The 20,023-nt window shown below is 47.2% G+C and overlaps 1 protein-coding gene across 5 annotated transcripts in view; it reads right to left on the reverse strand.

The window, feature by feature from the left end:
* LOC140460837 (uncharacterized) overlaps positions 1-20,023 on the reverse strand; it is a 50,178-nt gene that overhangs the window by 22,787 nt on the left and 7,368 nt on the right. For 2 of the 5 annotated variants that reach the window (XM_072555505.1, XM_072555504.1), the window contains one exon: positions 1,089-4,135. In XM_072555505.1, coding sequence (XP_072411606.1) covers positions 2,343-3,923 — 1,581 coding nt within the window. In that variant the 5' untranslated portion in view covers positions 3,924-4,135 and the 3' untranslated portion in view covers positions 1,089-2,342. Of the gene's footprint in view, positions 1-1,088; positions 4,136-10,261; positions 10,319-20,023 lie in introns of those variants that run through there. The other 3 variants (XM_072555503.1, XM_072555507.1, XM_072555508.1) reach the window with 3 other exon arrangements.

Here is a 20,023-nt window from a genome sequence, read left to right on the forward strand (position 1 = left end):
CTTCCCCAAGACTGGTGTCAGTGTCCCACGAAGTGGAACCTACTCCTCCCACAGCAGTCATTTCTCAATATAAACGTGCTGAAAGCAGTAGAATCATATAATCGCTGCAGGCCATTTGGCTCATCAAATTCACACCGACCTTCCAAACAGCATCCCACTCAAACGCACCCGCTTACCATGCACTTGCCCATGACTAACCCATCCAAACCTGCACATCCCTGGACACCTGAAACACGGCTGATCCATCCTAAACTGCAGATTTTTGGACTGTGGGAGGAAACCGGGGCACCTGGGGGTAACCCACGCAGAACTAGGGGGGAGATGTGCCAAAGTCCACACAGACAGTCGGCAAGGGTGGAATCGGACCTGGATCCCTGTGGGGGCAGGTCCTCCCACCTGCAGCCCTCTCTCAGATCCCCATTACCTGCCTGACTTGCACTCACCCTGTCCACTGACCCAATCCGAAGACTCTGTCCAGAGGGGAATGACCGTCTTCTGGAATAAAGTGTCCGGTTAACATCCCCCCCCAACGTATCTGCAGCCTGGTTTCCAGCTCCATCTCTCTGATCTGAAGGTTCTCCAGCCTGTGTTTGCCCTGGATCACAGCATCCAGAGGCTCCCACCTTCTGCAAATCAAAAGGCAAATCGCACCCACCCCTCTCCAATGTCTGTCATGTGACTGCTTAATTGTTTCTAGTGGCCGAGCAGAGGCCGATAGCCAAGTTTGGAACCCATGAGGATGGCCTCAACCGGGACCTTGGATTCATGTCACACTGCAGGTGACCCCGCTACACTATACACTCTCTCACAGATATATATACATACACACACACACACACACACACACACACACACACACACTCCACCCCCAGACTCAAACTCCACACACACAACAGCACACACTTTCCCATGCATGTGCACACACTCACTCTCTCTCATGCACACAACCATACATAAAAGTCTATGGGGTGAATTTGCATTTGCAGATCCATTCTCTTTGTGCGCTTTTTGAGCCAATCTGCAGGTAGTCAATCCATGTGATATTTTATAAATTCCTACTTTGGAAATAGAACCAGTCTGACTCAAGATTGGGATACAGACTCAAATTTCACACCTTTAGTGCATTGTCTGAGCTGAACGGTCATCTTTTTATTTTATAGAATCTCAAGTTGTTTCAATAATGTGACTTGAAAGTAGTTCTGGGATTTACAATATTAATGAATCGAAACCTGCTACCCACTGTAAAAGATGGAAGACTTAACAGCAATCTAAATTTGTTCAATATATCATTTCGGTTGCATGATGGAAATTCTGTGTCTTTATGACACAGCTACTTGATGGTGCTTCCAAATAAACTGCACTATAACTTGGTGCAGTGTGATTTTTAATTTGATCCACCCCAGTCCAACACCGGCTCCTCCACGTCGTGTCGACTGACCACAGCCCACACCTCCCAGTGCTGCCAGTAAACGTTACAATTTTGATAAAACGATGCAGTACCTGCACTCCTGAAAAATTTACAAATTTCTAACGATACTAGCTACTCATTCACTGCTCCATTTGATACACGATGTTGGAAACTTAGTGCTGGAGGCCGAAAGAAACAAGCAGCTTTGAAACAAAAACCATGTGGATCTCTCAGCTTTCAATGAGAGTCTGAGCCCAGGGGTAAGTTCAGGTAAACTTTGTTGCGACCGAACTTTGTTGCGACCGAACTTTGTTACAGCTTCAGATCTCCCCAGGAAAAAGGTGGACAAAAAGTAGCTTTTTTTTCCCCCCTTTAAACATCTCAAGGTCAAAGCACACCCACTCCCCCCCAACCACCAACCTCTCACCCTACTTTCTTTGTTATTGGTCAGCACTGAGTTGTCCCTTTGTAATTGGATCCTTGGTACAGCCTTAACCCATCGGAAGTATTGCCTCACTCAGCAATTTCAACCTACACACTGTCTCCAAGTGTGTTTCTCCCCACTCACTGGCTGGGGAGAAGAGGGATGGCAGTCAAGAGTCAACCACACTGCTGTGGGTCTGGAGTCACATGCAGGCCTGGAGTCACGTGTCGGCCAGACCGGGTAAAGAATGCAGCTGGGACGACTGAGTGAATCCTTCCCAGCATCCAGTTCCCTTCTCCTAAAAAGAGACGAGTGAATCAGAATGGGGATTTCACCCAGAAAATGTTTTATCCATTAAATTCTGGACTCCAGATTTCTGACCGAATTGCTATTCCGCCATCTGCCCGCGGCGGGATTCGAACCAGAGAATTCCCAGAACTGGGTTGATAGTCCAGTTGAAAATGGCACTCGGCTGTCCCTACTTCAATCCCTCTGCGGTGGCACATGAACTCACTGGTAGGAGGTTGGAGGAGCGGGTGAATCCCTTCCTGCACACAGAGCTGGTGAAAGGCTTCTCTTGGTGTGGGCCCGCTGGTGCGTCTGCAGATGGCCCATCTGACTGAATCCCTTCCCGCACTTGAGGCAGGTGAATGACCGCTCCCTGGTGTGGACCCTCTGGTGTGTCCGCAAGTTGCTCATCTGACTGAACCCCTTCCCACACACAGAGCAGGTGAAGGGTCTCTCTCCGGTGTGGACCCGCTGATGGATCTGCAGGCTGGAAGAATCAGTGAATCTCTTCCTGCACTCGGGGCAGGCGAATGGCCTCTCCCCCGTGTGGACCCGCTGATGCTTCCGAAGATGGGAAGAGTGGGTGAAGCCCTTCCCACACTCGGGGCAGGTGAACGGCCTCTCCCCGGTGTGGACCCGACGGTGGGTCAGCAGGCCGGATGAATCGATGAAGCCCTTCCCGCACTCGGGGCAGGTGAACGGCCTCTCCCCCGTGTGGACCCGCTTGTGGATCAGTAGCTTACCCGAGCAAGCGAACCCCTTCCCGCACTCGGGGCAGGTGAAGGGCCTCTCTCCCGTGTGGATCCGCTGGTGCGTCTGCAAGGTGCCCACATGACGGAAAGCCTTCCCGCACTCGGGGCAGGTGAACGGCCTCTCCCCAGTGTGGACCCGCTGGTGGGTCTTCAGGCTGGAAGAATTCACGAACCCCTTCCCGCACTGAGAGCAGGAGAACGGCCTCTCCCCGGTGTGGACCCGCTTGTGGGTCAGCAGCGCAGCTGACTGAGCAAACTCCTTCCCGCACACTGAGCAGGTGAATGGCCTCTCCCCCGTGTGGACTCGCTCGTGCTTCCGCAGATTGCCGATCTGACTGAACCCCTTCCCGCACTCAGGGCAGGTGAACGGCCTCTCCCCAGTGTGGACCCGCTGGTGTTTCAGCAAGCTGGAAGAATTCACAAATCCCTTCCTGCACACGGTGCAGGTGAATGGCCTCTCCCCAGTGTGGACCCGCTGGTGGATTTGCAGTGTAGATGACTGAGTGAACTCCCTCCCACATACAGGACAGGTGAATGGCTTCTCGCCCGTGTGGACCCGCTGGTGCGTCTGCAGGTTTCCCATCTGACTGAATCCCTTCCCGCACATGGAGCAGGTGAACGGCCTCTCCCCGGTGTGGATCCGCTGGTGTTTCAGCAGGCCGGAAGAATCGACAAATGACTTCCCGCATTCGGAGCAGGTGAACGGCTTCTCCCCGGTGTGAGTGCGCTGGTGTGTCAGGAGGTGGGATGCATCAATAAATCTCCGCCCACACTGAGAGCAGGAGAACGGCCTCTCCCCGGTGTGAATCCGCTGGTGTGTCTGCAGGTGGGACAACTGAGTGAATGCTTTCCCGCAACGGCAGCAGATGAACGGCCTCTCCCCGGTGTGAACTCGCTGGTGGGTCTGCAGGCTACACAGCCAACTGAATCCCTTCCCACACACAGAGCAGGTGAATGGCGTCTCCCCTGTGTGAACGCGTCTGTGCATTTCCAGCACCGAGGGGGAAGGGAACCCTTTCCCACAGTCCCCACATTTCCACGGTTTCCGCATGGGGACAGCTTTCCTTGTGTGTCACTCTGGGTTTGACAATCTCCTGCACTGAATCTCTCTCACTCGGGTATCTCAATATTCTTCCTGGCACACCAGTGTCTAAAATCTCTCAAGCAGACTTGAATGGCTGCTGATATTCAGGTCCCAATGAATCAAGGAGCTCTGTCAGAAATCGATGTATCAATTGCTTTCAGATTTTTCTGCATGTCTTCCTGCAAAAAGAAATTCACAAAATAAGTGATCACTGTCAGTCCAGTTAAATTAACATAACACAAGTGGCAAGTCCTGTAGATTGCCAGATGCCTGCTGATCACACATTATACAGGACACACAAACCTGAAAACCCTCATGCAGCCACATAGCCCTCAGTGTGTATGGAGGGAAACTTTATTTAGGTGACAATGACCTGGAACAAACTGCCGACAAAGGTGCTGGAAATGGAGCTGAATCAGGGACATGATAATGAAATGTCAAGCCTGCTCGAGAATAGAAAGCCAGTAAAGTTGCTGAATGACTTACTTCTGTCCTATTAAATTTAAAAAAACAACAAATACAGGATATAACTCCATTACTATATTAGGAGAAAAATAATAGCCATGAAGCTTTAACAACAGCCAACAATATCAGATACACACCAAAATAAGCAACATGCATCTACAATTTGTATCAATGTACCAATCCTTTAAATGCTGTTCAGTTCCATGAGAAACTGCCCTTTAATTATGAACATGAGGAAAGAAGCAATCCTTTTCTCAGGTGCCAAACTGCAGGAATACACCATGAAAATCCTTTAAGTGGGACAAAGAGCACCTTTGCAGAGTCTGCTCCCTCCCTGGATTCACTCCAGTTACTGTAAGTAAAAAGTGTCTCTCCCAATCTCCCTCCCTCCCAGGATGAGGAATGCCAAGGGGGAGACGTTGCTTTGCTCCCAGATGTTGCCCAGAGGGAGGGAGTTTCGCCCTGTCAGTTTCAGGGTGACTTCCGCGTTGTGACGTCCACAATGGGGGGGCGGGGCGGACAGTGGGCCCGCTCTGCGCCTGCGCTGTCCTGCCGCTGGGGCACGCGGCCAGGAAAGGACACTTTGCAAACTCCCTTCGCTCTCTTCCAAGTCAGTGTGCTTTGAGTGCAAGCAAAGTACAGGGTTTCATTTTGGCTTTACACTCTCAGAAATCCTCCTCCTCGGTGAATCCAACACTCTACTCCTCTCCCTATGGCAGTAGCGATTTCTAAGACTCTAGAGTTGCAGTTGCTATCATACCTGTAGCCGGGGGTTTGGTTAAAAACTTCAATTTTATGAACCATTTCAATTCAACCTCATCCTTGCCACTTAAATGCTAATTTGGCACAGAGGGTGGTTCATGTGTGGAATGAACCTCCTGAGGAAGTGGAGGATGTGGGTACAATTAAAAGACATTTGTTTAAGACATTTGAGGGCGGCACGGTGGCACAGTGGTTAGCACTGCTGCCTCACAGCACCGGAGACCCGGGACTGACTGTGTGGAGTTTGCACGTTCTCCCCGTGTCTGCGTGGGTTTCCTCCGGGTGCTCCGGTTTCCTCCCACAGTCCAAAGATGTGCAGGTCAGGTGAATTGGCCATGCTAAATTGCCCGTAGTGTTAGGTAAGGGGTAGATGTAGATGTAGGGGTATGGGTGGGTATGTAGGGGTATGGGTGGGTTACGCTTCGGCGGGGCGGTGTGGACTTGTTGGGCCGAAGGGCCTGTTTCCACACTGTAAGTAATCTAATCTAATCTAAGTACATGAATAGGAAGGGTTTGGAGGGATACAGGTCAGGAGCGGGCAGGAGTGACTCGGTTAATTTGGGATTATGGTTGGCATGGATTGGTTGGACCGAAGGTCTGTTTCCATGCCAGTTCCTTGACCGTGAACTTGCAGGTAGGTAGGATAATGAAGGTGGTGTTTGGTACACTTTGCTTTATGGAGTATTGAGTACTGGAGTTGGGAGGTCATGTTGCAGCTGTCCAGGACATTGATTTGGCCACTTTTGGAGTATTGCGTGCAATTCTGGTACCAGTGATCCCATCCTGATACACCATACACCAGAAAAAGTGACTAAAATTGATGGGACACAGGATAAAATCATAAAATCCCTTCAGTGCAGAAAGAGGCCATTAGGCCCATTGGATATAGGAGTTGGGAGGTCATGTTGCAGCTGTGCCGGAAATTGGTTCGGCCACTTTTGGAATACAGCGTCCGATTCTGGTCTCCCTGCTGCAGGATCGGAAAGGTGCTGTGAAACATGAAAGGTGTCAAAAAGATTGATAAGGATGTCGCCAGGGTTGGAGAATTTGTGGTAAAAGGAGAGGCTGAATAAGGTGAGGCTGTTTTCCCTGGAGCGTCGAAGGCTAAGGGGTTAACTTAGAGGTTTATTAAAATCATATAGAGTCACATAGATGTACAGCATGGAAACAGACCCTTCAGTCCAATTCGTCCACACTGACCAGCTTTCCCAACCTAACCTAGTCCCATTTGCAAACACTTGGCCCAGATTCATCTAAACCCTTCCAATTCAAATACCTATCCAGATGTCTTTTACATAATGCAATTCTACCAGCCTCCACCACTTCCTTGGCAACTCATTCCAAACACACACCATCCTCTCGTAAAAGTTGCCCCTTAGGTCTCTTTTATATCTTTCCCCTCTCACCCTAAGCCTATGCCCCTCTAGTTCTGGACTCCGCTACCCCAGGGGGAAAAAGACCTTGCCTATTTACCTTATCCATGCCCCTCATGGTTTTATAAACCTCTATAAGGTCACCCCACAGCTTCTGACGCTCCAGGGAAAACAGCCCCAGCCTGTTCAGCCTCTCCTTGTAGCTCAAACCCTCCAACCCTGGCAACATCCTTGTAGTATTTTCTGAACCCTTTCAAGTTTCACAACATCCTTCTGATAGGATGGAGAACAGAATTGCACAGAAATCCAACAGTGGCCGAAACAACGTTGTGTACAGCAGCAACATGACCTCCCAACTCCTGTACTCAATACTCTGACCAATAAAGGAAAGCATACCAAACGCCTTCTTCACTATCCTATCGACCTGTGACTCCACTTTCAGGGAGCTATGAACCTGCACTCCAAGGTCTCTTTGTTCAGCAACACACCCTAGCACCTTACCATTAAGTGTATAAGTCCTGCTAAGATTTGTTTTCCCAAATCTCGCACCTAAATTAAACTCCATCTGCCACTGCTCAGCCCATTGGCCCATTTGCTCAAGATGCCGTTGTAATTGGAGGTAATCTTCTTCAATGTCTACCACACTTCCAATTTGGTGTCATCTGCAATCTTACTAACTATACCTTCTATGTTTACATCCAATCTTTTATACAAGTGATGAAAAGTAGCGAACCCAGCAGCGATCCTTGTGGCACTCCACTGGTCACAGGCCTCCAGTCTGAAAAACAACCCTCCACCACCACCCTCTGTCTTCGACTTTTGAGCCAGTTCTGGATCCAAATGGCTAGTTCTCCCTGTATTCCATGAGATCGAACCTTGCTAACCAGTCTCCCATGGGGAACCTTGTCGACTGCGTTACTGAAGTCCATACAGATCATGTCCACCACTCTGCCCTCATCAAACCTCTGTTACTTCTTCAAAAAACTCTATCAAGTTCGCGACACATTATTTCCCACACACAAAGCCATGTTGACCTCCCTAATCAGTCCTTTCCAAATAATATAAATCCTGTTTCTCAGGATTCCCTCCAATAACTTGCCCACCACTGACATTAGGCTCACCACTCGATAGTTCCATGGCTTGTCCTTACCACTTTTATAGACAACAGGTGCAGGAGTAGGCCATTCTGCCCTTCGAGCCTGCACCACCATTCAATATGATCATGGCTGATCATCCTTAAATCAGTATCCAGCGAAACATGTTTCCTGCCTCCAGAGTGTCCAATCCTTTAATAATCTTATATTTCTAAATCAGATCCCCTCTCAGTCTTCTAAACTCAAGGGTATACAAGCCCAGTCTTTCAGCATAAGGTAGTCCCGCCATTCCAGGAATTGACCTCGTGAACCTACGCTGCACTCCCTCAATAGCCAGAATGTCTTTCCTCCAATTTGAAGACCAGAACTGCACACAATACTCCAGGTGTGGTCTCACCAGGGCCCTATACAGCTGCAGAAGAACCTCTTTGCTTTTATACTCAATCCCTCTTGTTATGAAGGCCAGCATGCTATTAGCCTTCTTCACTACCTGCTGTACCTGCATGCTTACCTTCATTGACTGGTGTACAAGAACACCCAGATCCCTTTGTACTGCCCCTTTACCGAAATTGATTCCATTTAGGCAGTAATCTGCCTTCCTGTTCTTGCCACCAAAGTGGATAACCATACATTTATCCACATTAAACTGCATCTGCCATGCATCTGACCACTCACCTAACCTGTCCAAGTCACCCTGTAATCTCCTAACATTCTCCTCACATTTCACCCTGCCACCCAGCTTAGTATCATCAGCAAATTTGCTAATGTTATTACTAATACCATCTTCTATATCATTAATATATATTGTAAAAAGCTGCGGTCCCAGCACTGATCCTTACGATACCCCACTGGTCACTGCCTGCCATTCCGAAATGGAGCCGTTTATCACTACTCTTTGTTTCCTGTCAGCCAACCAGCTTTCAATTCAAGTTAGTACTTTGCCCCCAATCCCATGCGCCCTAATTTTACTCACTAACCTCTTGTGTGGGACTTTATCAAAAGCTTTCTGAAAGTCCAGGTACACTACATCTACTGGATGTCCCTCATCCATCTTCAGAGTTACATCCTCAAACAATTCCAGAAGATTAGTCAAGCATCATTTCCCCTTCATAAATCATGGTGTGGTCTCATCCTGTTACTACTATCCAGATGTGTCGTAATTTCATCCTTTATAATTGACTCCAGCATCTTTCCCACCACTGAGGTCAGACTAACTGGTCTATAATTTCCTGTTTTCTCTCTCCCACCTTTCTTAAAAAGTGGTACAACATTAGCCACCCTCCAATCCGCAGGAACTGATCCCGAATCTATCGAACTGTGGGAAATGATCACCAATGCATCCACGATTTCTCGAGCCACCTCCTTCAGTACCCTAGGATGTAGGCCATCAGGCCCCGGGGACTTATCAGCCTTCAGACCTAGCAGTCTCTCCAACACCACTTCCCGGCAAATATAAATTCCCTTCAGTTCAGGTCCTTCAGCCAATGTTACCAATTCAACTCTTCTGCCATTTCTTTGTTCCCAGTAATATATTCCCCTGTTTCTGTCTTCAAGGGCCCAATTTTAGTCTTAACCATTTTTAGCCTTTCACATACCTAAAAAAGCTTTTACTATCCTCCTTTATATTTTTCGCCAGTTTACCTTCGTACCTCATTTTTTCTCTCTGTATTTCCTTCTTACTAATCCTCTGTTGTTCTTTAAAAGCTTCCCAGTCCTCCGTTTTCCCACTCATCTTTGCTACGTTATACTTTTTCTCTTTTAACTTTATATATTTCTTAACTTCCCTCGTCAGCCACAGCCACCCATGCCTCCTCCTGGGATCTTTCTTCCTTTTTGGAATGAACTGATCCTGCATCTTCTGCAGTATACACAGAAATATCTGCCATTGTTCCTCCACTGTCATCCCTGCTAAGGTATTGCACCATTGAACTTTGGCCAGCTCCTCCCTCATAGCTCCATAGTTCCCTTTATTTAACTGAAATATTGTCACTTCCGACTGTACCCTCTCCCTCTCAAATTGCAGATTGAACCTTATTGTATTATGGTCACGACTTCCCAATGGCTCCTTCACTTCGAGGTCCCTGACCAATTCTGGTTCGTTGCACAATACCAGATCCAGAATTGCCTTCTCCCTGGTAGGCTCCAGCACCAGCTGTTCTAAGAATCCATCTCGGAGGCACTCCACAAACTCCCTTTCTTGGGGTCCAGTACCATCCTGATTCTCCCAGTCGACCTGCATGTTGAAATCCCCCATAAAAACTGTAGTAACATCTTTGCAACCGGCCAATTTCAGCTCCTGATTCAACTTACATCCGACACCCAGACTACTGTTTGGGGGCCTGTAGATAACTCCCAAGAGGGTCCTTTTACCCTTAGAATTTCTCAGCTCTATCCACACTGACTCTATATCCCCTGATTCTAGATCCTCCCGCGCAAGGGACTGAATATCATCCCTTACCAACATGGCCACCCCACCCCCTCTGCCCGTCAGTCTGTCCTTACGATAGCACGTATAGCCTTGAATATTCATTTCCCAGGCCCTGTCCACTTGAACTCCTATTTCACTCAACCTTACAGCATGATCCCACCCACTCAAATAACAATCACTTACCTTCCTGACCAGCTTTGCGCTCGGACTTCACTTCCGCCCAGCACCCGCCGTTCCCTGCTGCAAAAAAAATGTTGGCACCACATGAGCCAACCTCCAGACTTCTGGCACCTCACCTGTGACTATCGGTGATACAAATATTTCAGCAAAGGGCCCAGCAATCACTTCCCTCGCTTCCCACAGAGTTCTCAGATACATCTGATCAGGTCCTGGGGATTTATCCACCATTACGTGTTTCAAGATATCCAGCACGTCTCCTTAGTATAAAGACATTTTTCAAGATGACACCATCTATTTCCCCACATTCTATGTCATCGACATCCTTCTGCACTGATGCAAAATACCCGTTTAGGATCTCCTCTATCCCCTGCAACACCACACAAAGGCCGTCCAGCTGATCTTTGAGGGGTCCTATTCTCTCCCTACTTACCCTTTTGTCCTTAGTGTATTGAGAAAAGCCCTTTGGATTCTCCTTAACCCTATTTGCCAAAGCTATCTCATGTCCCCTTTTTGCCCTCCTGACTTCCCTCTTAAGTATACTCCTACTGCCTTAATACGCGATGGATTCACTCGATCTATCCTGACACATGCTTCCTTTTTATTCTTAACCAAACCATCAATTTCTTTCGTCATCCAGTATTCCCTATACCTACCAGCCTTTCCTTTCACCCTGACAGGAATATACTTTCTCTGGATTCTCGTGATCTCATTTCTGAAGGCTTCCCATTTTCCAGCCGTCCCTTTACCTGCGAACATCTGCCTCCAATCAGCTTTTGAAAGTTCTTGCCTAATACCGTCAAAATTGGCCTTTCTCCAATTTAGAACTTCAACTTTTAGATCTGGTCTATCCTTTTCCATCGCTATTTTAAAACTAATAGAATTATGGTCACTGGCCCCAAAGTGCTCCCCCACTGACACCTCAGTCACCTGTCCTGCCTTATTTCCCAAGAGTAGGTCAAGTTCTGTACTTTCGCAGTAGGTACATGCTGAATCAGAACGTTTTCTTGTATACATAGAAATTCCTCTCCATCTAAACCTTTAACACTATGGCAGTCCCAGACTATGTTTGGAAAGCTAAAATCCCCTACCGTAACCACCCTATTATTCTTACAGATAAGATTAGATTACAGTGTGGAAACAGGCCCTTCGGCCCAGCAAGTCCACACCGACCCTCCGAAGAGCAACCCACCCAGACCCACTCCCCTACATTTACCCCTTCACCTAACACGACGGGCAATTTAGCATGGTCAATTCACCTGACCTGCACATTTTTGGACTGTGGGAGGAAACCGGAGCACCCGGAGGAAACCCACACAGACACAGGGAGAACGTGCAAACTCCACACAGTCAGTTGCCTGAGGTGGGAACTGAACCCAGGTCTCTGGCGCGGTGAGGCAACAGTGCTAACCACTACGCCACCGTGCCGCCCACTGAAACCTCCTTTCTCAATTTCCCGCTGACTACAATACCAATAAAGTGATGATTCCTTTCTTATTTCTCAGTTACACCCAAATAACCTCCCTGGATATATTTCCAGGAACATCCTAAGTACAGCTGTAATGTTATCCCTTATCAAAAATACCACTCCCCCTCCTCTCTTGCCTCTCTTTGTCCTTTCTGTAGCATTTGTATCCTGGAACATTAAGCTGCCAGTCCTGCCCATCCCTGAGCCACATTTCTGTAATCGCGATGATATCCCAGTCCCATGTTCCTAACCATCTCCTGAGTTCATCTGCCTTCCCTGTTAGGCCTCTTGCATTGAAATAAATGCAGTTTAATTCATCAGTCCCACCTTGTTCTCTGCTTTGTCCCTGCCTGCCCTGACTGTTTGACTCACTTCTGTTCTCAACTGTACCAGTCTCAGATTGATCTCTTTCCTCACTATCTTCCTGGATCCCACCTCCCCCACCTTCCTAGTTGAAATCCTCCCGAGCAGCTCTTACAAATCTCCCTGCCAATATATTAGTCTCTTTCCAATTCAGATGCAATCCATCCTTCTTGCACAGGTCAGTTCTGCTCCAGAAGATTCCAGTGATCCAAAAATGTGGATCCCATGCACCAGCTCCTCAGCCACGCTTTCATCTGCCTTATCCTCCTATTCCTGTCCTCACTGGCTCATAGCACCGGGAGTAATCTGGATATTACTACCCTCGAGGACCTCCTTTTTAAATTCCTGCTTATTTTTCTATATTCTCCCTTCAGAATCTCATCCTTTTCCCTTCCTATGTCATTGGTTCCAATGTGTACAATGACCCCCTGCTGTCCCTCTCCCCTTTGAGAACATTCTGCACCCTCTCTCAGACATTCTTAATCCTGGCACCAGGGAGACAATACACCAAATTGGATTTCTCACTGCTGGCCACAGAAATGTCCGTCTGTCCTCTGACTATAGAGTGCCCTATAACATTCGATTGTTTGGACCCCAACGTACCCTGCATTGCATTAGCGCCTCTGTGATGGTGTCCAGAACTAGGTTTTGGGCGAGATGGGAAAGATTTAAAAGGGACCTAAGGGGCAACAATTTCACACAGCGTGATGCGCATATGGAATGGGCTGCCAGAGGAACTGGTGAAGGCTGGTACAATTACATTGAACAGCCATCTGGATGGGTATGTGAATATGAAGGGCTTGGAGGGATAGCAGCCAAATGGAACCAGATTTACATCTTATCAGCACGGATCTGTTTGATCGAAAACTCCATTTCTGTGTTGTATATATCTGTCTATTTGATAACAGATGCTTTATTTCTGTTGATGTAAATATTGTGATAAATCATTGCTGGACACTAAACAGATGTAAAGGAGAGAGAATTCCTCAAGTAGTGCACCATAAGAATCCTGGGAGACCCCTATTTCCAGTTTCCTTCTGAATGAAAGAGCAGAAACGCACAGTTGGTGTTTAATTCCAAATTTTGTTTCAATTTTCTTCTTTGCTCCCCACTCCTATAACTTACTCACTGTCTGGATGGTTGACAGACTCGGAGATTGTGGGTTGGGTTTTATTGTTCCACAAAGGTGTAAAAGGTGTTGGCGGTGTGGGGGGGGGGGGGGGGGCAGAAATCAGAGCATCAGCAGGAATCCAGCAGAGCTGAGAACAGACCAACATCTTACTCTGTGGGAATAGGGAGATCAACAGAGGACAGAGAAATCAGGACCTGCAATCTGAGCTGACGCCAGACTGTTGTGGTTCTGTTCGCCGAGCTGGAAATTTGTGTTGCAGACGTTTCGTCCCCTGTCTAGGGGACATCCTCAGTGTTTGGGAGCCTCCTGTGAAGCACTTCTGTGATGTTTCCTCCGGCATTTATAGTGAGTTGTCTCTGCCGCTTCCGGTTGTCAGTTCCAGCTGTCCGCTGCAGTGGCCGGTATATTGGGTCCAGGTTGATGTGTTTGTTGATCGAATCTGTGGATGAATGCCATGCCTCTAGGAATTCCCTGCCTGTTCTCTGTTTGGCTTGTCCTATAATAGTAGTGTTGTCCCAGTCGAACTCATGCAAGGACTGCACAAAACACTACATAGGACAAACAGGAAGACAGCTAACGATCCGCATCCATGAACGCCAACCAGCCACGAAACGCCATGACCAGCTCTCCTTAGTAGCCACACACGCAGATGACAAGCAACATGAGTTTGAGCAATATACTAAATGAAGCTGCCTCTCCTGCTTCCGTGGGCAGAGAATTCCATACGTTCATGACTCTCCAAGAAAAGCACTTCCCCCTCATCTCTGTCCAAAATCTACTCCTCCTAATCTTGAGGCCTAGTCTCACCCTCCAGCAGAAATAACCTGAGTGTTGGCGGGGGTGGGGAAAGAGAGAAGAGATTTGGAAGGGTCACTGTGGACCTGATGGGCCGAATGGCTTACATCCACACTATTGGTATTCTATGATATACCACAGTTGTGTTTGCCCCAGATCACAGCGCCCAGAACCTCCCATCTTCTGTAAATCGAAAGACAAGTCCCACCCCGCCCTCTTGTATGTGCGTTATCTAACTGCTTCATCGTTTCTAGTGATACAACCCACTGCTGCCAGTAACCTTTACAATGCTGATGGAACAATGCAATATCTGCAGTGCTGAAAATCCTAAGATTCACTGCTCTTTCTGATGCACAGCATTGGAAATATAATGTTGGAGGCTGAAAGAAATGAGCAGCTTAAAAGAAAAAGCCACCTACCCCTTCACTGGGCTCCTCACTCAGCACACTTTACTTCCTGCTGATAAACCTTCGAGCACTTCATCCCCACACTGCAATGAATTCCCACTTTCCACCAAGAGCCCAGATGTACTCACTCACTCAGTTGCTGTCTCACAAATGAAAGCTTTCATTTTAACTACTTCTGCTCCCAGTCAGGACAAAACATCTTTGTAAGCTGCTCTGAAAGTCCAGTCTTCACAACCACACTTCTGCTTTCACCAAAGACAAAAGGAGCGATTCAGCATGGAAACAGACCCTTCAATCCAACTCGTCCATGCCGACCACATATCCTAAATTAATTTAGTCCCATTTGCCAGCATTTAGCCCATATCGCTCTAAACCCTTCCTATTCATGTCCCCATCCAGATACCTTTTAAATATTGTAATTGTACCAGCCTCCACCATTTCCTCTGGCAGATTGCACCACCCTCTGTGTGAAAAAGCTGGCCTTCAGGTCCCTTTCAAATCTTTCCCCTCTCACCTCAAACCCATGCCCTCTAGTTTTGGACTACCCCACCCTGGGGAAAAGATCTTGGCTATTCACCTTATCCAAGCCCCTTTTGAACTTCTCTAAGGTCACCCCTCAGCCTCTGACTCTCCAGGGAAAACCCACCCAGCCTATTCAGCCTATCCTTGTAGCTCAAACCGTCCAACTCTGGCAACAGCCTTGTCAATCTTTTCTGAACCCTTTCAAAAGTTTCACAACCTCTTTCCTTTTGCAGGGAGACCAGAACAGAATGCAGTGTTCCAACTGTGGCCTAACCAATGCCCTGTGCAGCCGCAACATGAAATGCCAACTCCTTTAGTCAGTGCACTGACCAATAAAGGAAAGCATACCAAACGTCTTCTTCACTGTCCTATCTACCTGCAACTCCACTTTCAAAGGAACAATGAACCTGCAGTACAAGGTCTCTTTGTTCAGCAATACCCCTCATAAGTCCTGATTTGCCTCACCAAAAGGCAACACCTCATATTTATCTGAATTAAACTCAATTCTGCCCTCCCCCACCCATCAGCCCATCCAATCAATATTAATTTATACAAAACTTCCTTTCCTCTCTTATTCCCTAAAAGCTGAAAGTCTCCATCCCACACACACTCCCTCCATTCTGACTTTGCTGAACCTAATCCCTGCTGTACCTGCTGGTTCATAGGCCCACACTTAGGGGGGGGATCTAAGTGAAACATACAGAATCCTGAACGGCCTTGGACAGAGAGGGGATTGGAAATGGTTTCCATTGGTAGGAGAGAGCAGGACCCGAGGGCACAGCCTTAGACTATAGGGAAGACCTTTTAGGATGGAGTTAAGGAGAAACTTCTTCAGCCAGAGAGTGGGGAATCTATTGAATTCACTTCCAGAAAAGGCTGTGGAGGCCAGGTCACTGAGGATAAATAGGTTCTTGAGTATCAAGGAGATCAAGGGTTATGAGGAGAAAATGAGAGAATGGGGTTGAGAAACCTATCAGCTATGATTGAATGGTGGAGAGGACCTGATGGGCTGAATGGCCTAATTTGTGTTCCTGTGTCTTAAGGTCTCTTGCTGTCCTGGCAACATAAGAGTATGAGAATTGGGAGCAGGAGTCATAGAGATGTACAGCATGGAAACAGACCCTTCAGTCCAACCCGTCCATGCTGACCAGATATCCCAACCCAATCTAGTCCCACCTGCCAACACCCATATCCCTTCAAACCCTTCCTATTCATATTCCCATCCAAATGCCTCTTAAAATGTTGCAATTGTAGCAGCCTCCACCACTTCCTCTGGCAGCTCATTCCATACACGTACCACCCTCTGCGTGAAAAAGTTGCCCCTTAGGTCTCTTTTATATCTTTCCCCTCCCACCCTAAACTTATGCCCCTCTAGTTCTGGACTCCCTGACCCCAGGGAAAAGAAAGACTTTGTCTATTTACCCTATCCATGCCCCTCATGATTTTGTAAACCTGTATAAGGTCACCCCTCAGCCTCAGACGCTCCAGGGAAAACAGCCCCAGCCCGTTCAGCCTCTCTCTGTAGCTCAAACCCTCCAACCCTGGCAACATCCTTGTAAATTTTTTCTGAACCCTTTCAAGTTTCACGACATCTTTCCGATAGGAAGGAGACCAGAACTGCACACAATATTCCAACAGTGGCCTAACCAATGTCCTGTGCAGCCGTAACATGACCTCCCAACTCCTGTACTCAATACTCTGACCGATAAAGGAAAGCATACCAAACACCTTCTTCACTATCCTATCTACCTGCAACTCCACTTTCAAGGAGCTATGAACCTGCACTCCAAGGTCTCTTTGTTCAGCAACACTCCCAAGGACCTTACCATTAAGTGTATAAGTCCTGCTAAGATTTGCTTTCCCAAAATGCAGCACCTCAGATTTATCTGAATTAAACTCCATCTGCCACTTCTCAGCCCATTGGCCCATCTGGTCCAGATCCTGTTGTAGTCTGAAGTAACCCTCTTCACTGCCCACTATACCTCCAATTTTGGGGTCACCTGCAAACTTACTAACTGTACCTCTCACGCTCGCATCCAAATCATTTATATAAATGACACAAAGTAGAGGACCCAGCACCGATCCTTGTGGCCCTCCACTGGTCACAAGCCTCCAGTCTGAAAAACAACCCTCCACCACCACCCTCTGTCTTCTTCCTTTGAGCCAGTTCTGTATCCAAATGGCTAGTTCTCCCTGTATTCCATGAGATCTAACCTTGCTAATCAATCTCCCATGGGGAACCTTGTCGAACGCCTTACTGAAGTCCATGTAGATCACATCTACTGCTCTGCCCTCATCAATCTTCTTTGTTACTTCCTCAAAAAGCTCAATCACGTTTGTGAGACATGATTTCCTACGCACAAAGCCATGTTGACTATCCCTAATCAGTCCTTGCCGTTCGAAATACATGCACATCCTGTCCCTCAGGATTCCCTCCAACAACTTGCCCACCACCGAGGTCAGGCTCACCGGTCTGTAGTTCCCTGGCTTGTCTTTACCACCCTTCTTAAACAGTGGCACCACGTTTTCCAACCTCCAGTCTTCCGGCACCTCATCTGTGACTATCGATGATACAAATATCTCAGCAAGAGGCCCAGCAATCACCTCTCTAGCTTCCCACAGAGTTCTCGGGTACACCTGATCAGGTCCTGGGGATTTATTCACCTTTAACCGTTTCAAGACATCCAGCACTTCCTCCTCTGTAATCTGGACATTTTGCAAATGTCACTGTCTATTTCCCTACAGTCTATATCTTCCATATCCTTTTCCACAGTAAATACTGATGCAAAATATTCATTTAGTATCTCCCCCATTTTCTGTGGCTCCACACAAAGGCCGCCTTGCTGATCTTTGAGGGGCCCTATTCTCTCTCTAGTTACCCTTTTGTCCTTAATATATTTTGTAAAAACCCTTTGGATCCTCCTTAATTCTATCTGCCAAAGCTATCTCATGTCCCCTTTTTGCCCTCCTGATTTCCCTCTTAAGTATACTCCTACTTCCTTTATACTCTTCTCAGGATTCACTCGATCTATCCTGTCTATACCTGACATATGCCTCCTTCTTTTTCTTAACCAAACCCTCAATTTCTTTAGTCATCCAGCATTCCCTATACCTACCAGTTTTTCCTTTCACCCTGACAGGAATATATTTTGTCTGGATTCTCGTTATCTCATTTCTGAAGGCTTCCCATTTTCCAGCCGTCCCTTTACCAATCAGCTTTCAAAAGTTCTTGCCTAATACCGTCAACATTGGCCTTTCTCCAGTTTAGAACTTCAACTTTTAGATCTGGTCTATCCTTTTCCATCAATATTTTAAAACTAATAGAATTACGGTCGTAGGTCAAGTTTTGCACCTTCTCTAGTAGGTACATCCACATACTGAATCAGAAAATTATCTTGTATGCAGTTAAGAAATCCCTCTCCATCTAAACTTTTAACACTATGGCAGTCCCAGTCGATGTTTGGAAAGTTAAATTCCCCTACCATAACTACCCTATTATTCTTACAGATAGCTGAGATCTCCTTACAAGTTTGTTTCTCAATTTCCCTCTGACTATTAGGGGGTCTATAATACAATCCCAATAAGGTGATCATCCCTTTCTTATTTCTCAGTTCCACCCAAATAAATATCCTTGGATGTATTTCCGGGAATATCCTCCCTCAGTACAGCTGTAATGCTATTCCTTATCAAAAAGGACACGCCCCCCTCCTCTCTTACCTCCCTTTCTATCTTTCCTGTAGCATTTGTATCCTGGAACATTAATCTGCCAGTCCTGCCCATCCCTGAGCCATGTTTCTATAATTGCTATGATATCCCAGTCCCATGTTCCTAACCATGCCCTGAGTTCATCTGCCTTCCCTGTTAGGCCCCTTGCATTGAAATAAATGCAGTTTAATTTATTAGTCCTACCTTGTCCCTGTCTGCCCATACTTGTTTGACTCACTTCTGTCCTCAACTGTACCAGTCTCAGATTGATCTCTTTCCTCACTATCTCCCTTGATCTCACCCCCGAACTTACTAGTTTTAATTCTCCCAAGCAGCTCTAGCAAATTTCCCTGCCAGTATATTAGTCCCCTTCCAATTTAGGTGCAATCCGTCCTTCTTGTACAGGTCACTTCTACCCCAAAAGAGATTCCAATGATCCAAAATGTGAATCCTTCTCCCATACACCACAGCTCCTCAGCTTTGCATTCATCTGCTCTATCCTCCTATTCCTGTCCTCACTAGCTCGTAGCACTGGGAGCAATCCAGATATTGGTCTTTTGTTGAGAGTGTGTTGCTGGAAAAGCGCAACTGGTCAGGCTGCATCTAAGGAGCAGGAGAATTGATATTTCAGGCCAGAGCCCTTCATCATCTCGATTCTGACCACCAGCATCTGCAGACCTCATTTTCTCACATTTGGTCTTTTGAGCCTGCACCAGCATTGAACAGATCATAACTGGATATGATTATACCTACATTGAGGAGAAAGTGAGGACTGCAGTTGCTGGAAATCAGAGCTGAAAATGTGTTGCTGGAAAAGCGCAGCAGGTCAGGCAGCATCCAAGGAGCAGGAGAATCGACGTTTCGGGCATAAGCCCTTCTTCAGGAATTTCTACATTGAGGTGGATAGAGTGGGACATTTTTCACTGGAGTTTAGGAGGTTGAGAGGTGACCTTACACAGGATTATAAAATCATAAGGGGTATAGATGAGGTGAACAGGGAGCATCCTTTCCCTAGGGTGGGTGGGGGTTTTGAGATTAGAGAGCACATTTTGAAGGAGAGAGGGGAAAGATGAGGCACACAATTTGTTTTTTTTACACAGACTGGTTTGTGTGGTGGAATGAATATCCAGAGGAAGTGGTGGATGCAGGTAGAGTCACAACATTTAAAAGACATTTGGATAAGGACGACATGGTGGCTCAGTGGTTAGCACTGTTGCCTCACAGCACCAGGGTCCCAGGTTCGATTCCACCCTCGGGCATCTATCTGTGTGGAGTTTGCACATTCTCCCCGTGTCTGCGTGAGTTTCCTCCAGTTTCCTCCCACAGTCCAAAAGATGTGCAGGTCAGGTGAATTGGCCATGCTAAATTGCCCACAG

The sequence above is a fragment of the Chiloscyllium punctatum genome, chromosome 36 (assembly GCF_047496795.1).
Source record: "Chiloscyllium punctatum isolate Juve2018m chromosome 36, sChiPun1.3, whole genome shotgun sequence".
In the NCBI taxonomy this organism is placed as follows: domain Eukaryota; kingdom Metazoa; phylum Chordata; class Chondrichthyes; order Orectolobiformes; family Hemiscylliidae; genus Chiloscyllium; species Chiloscyllium punctatum.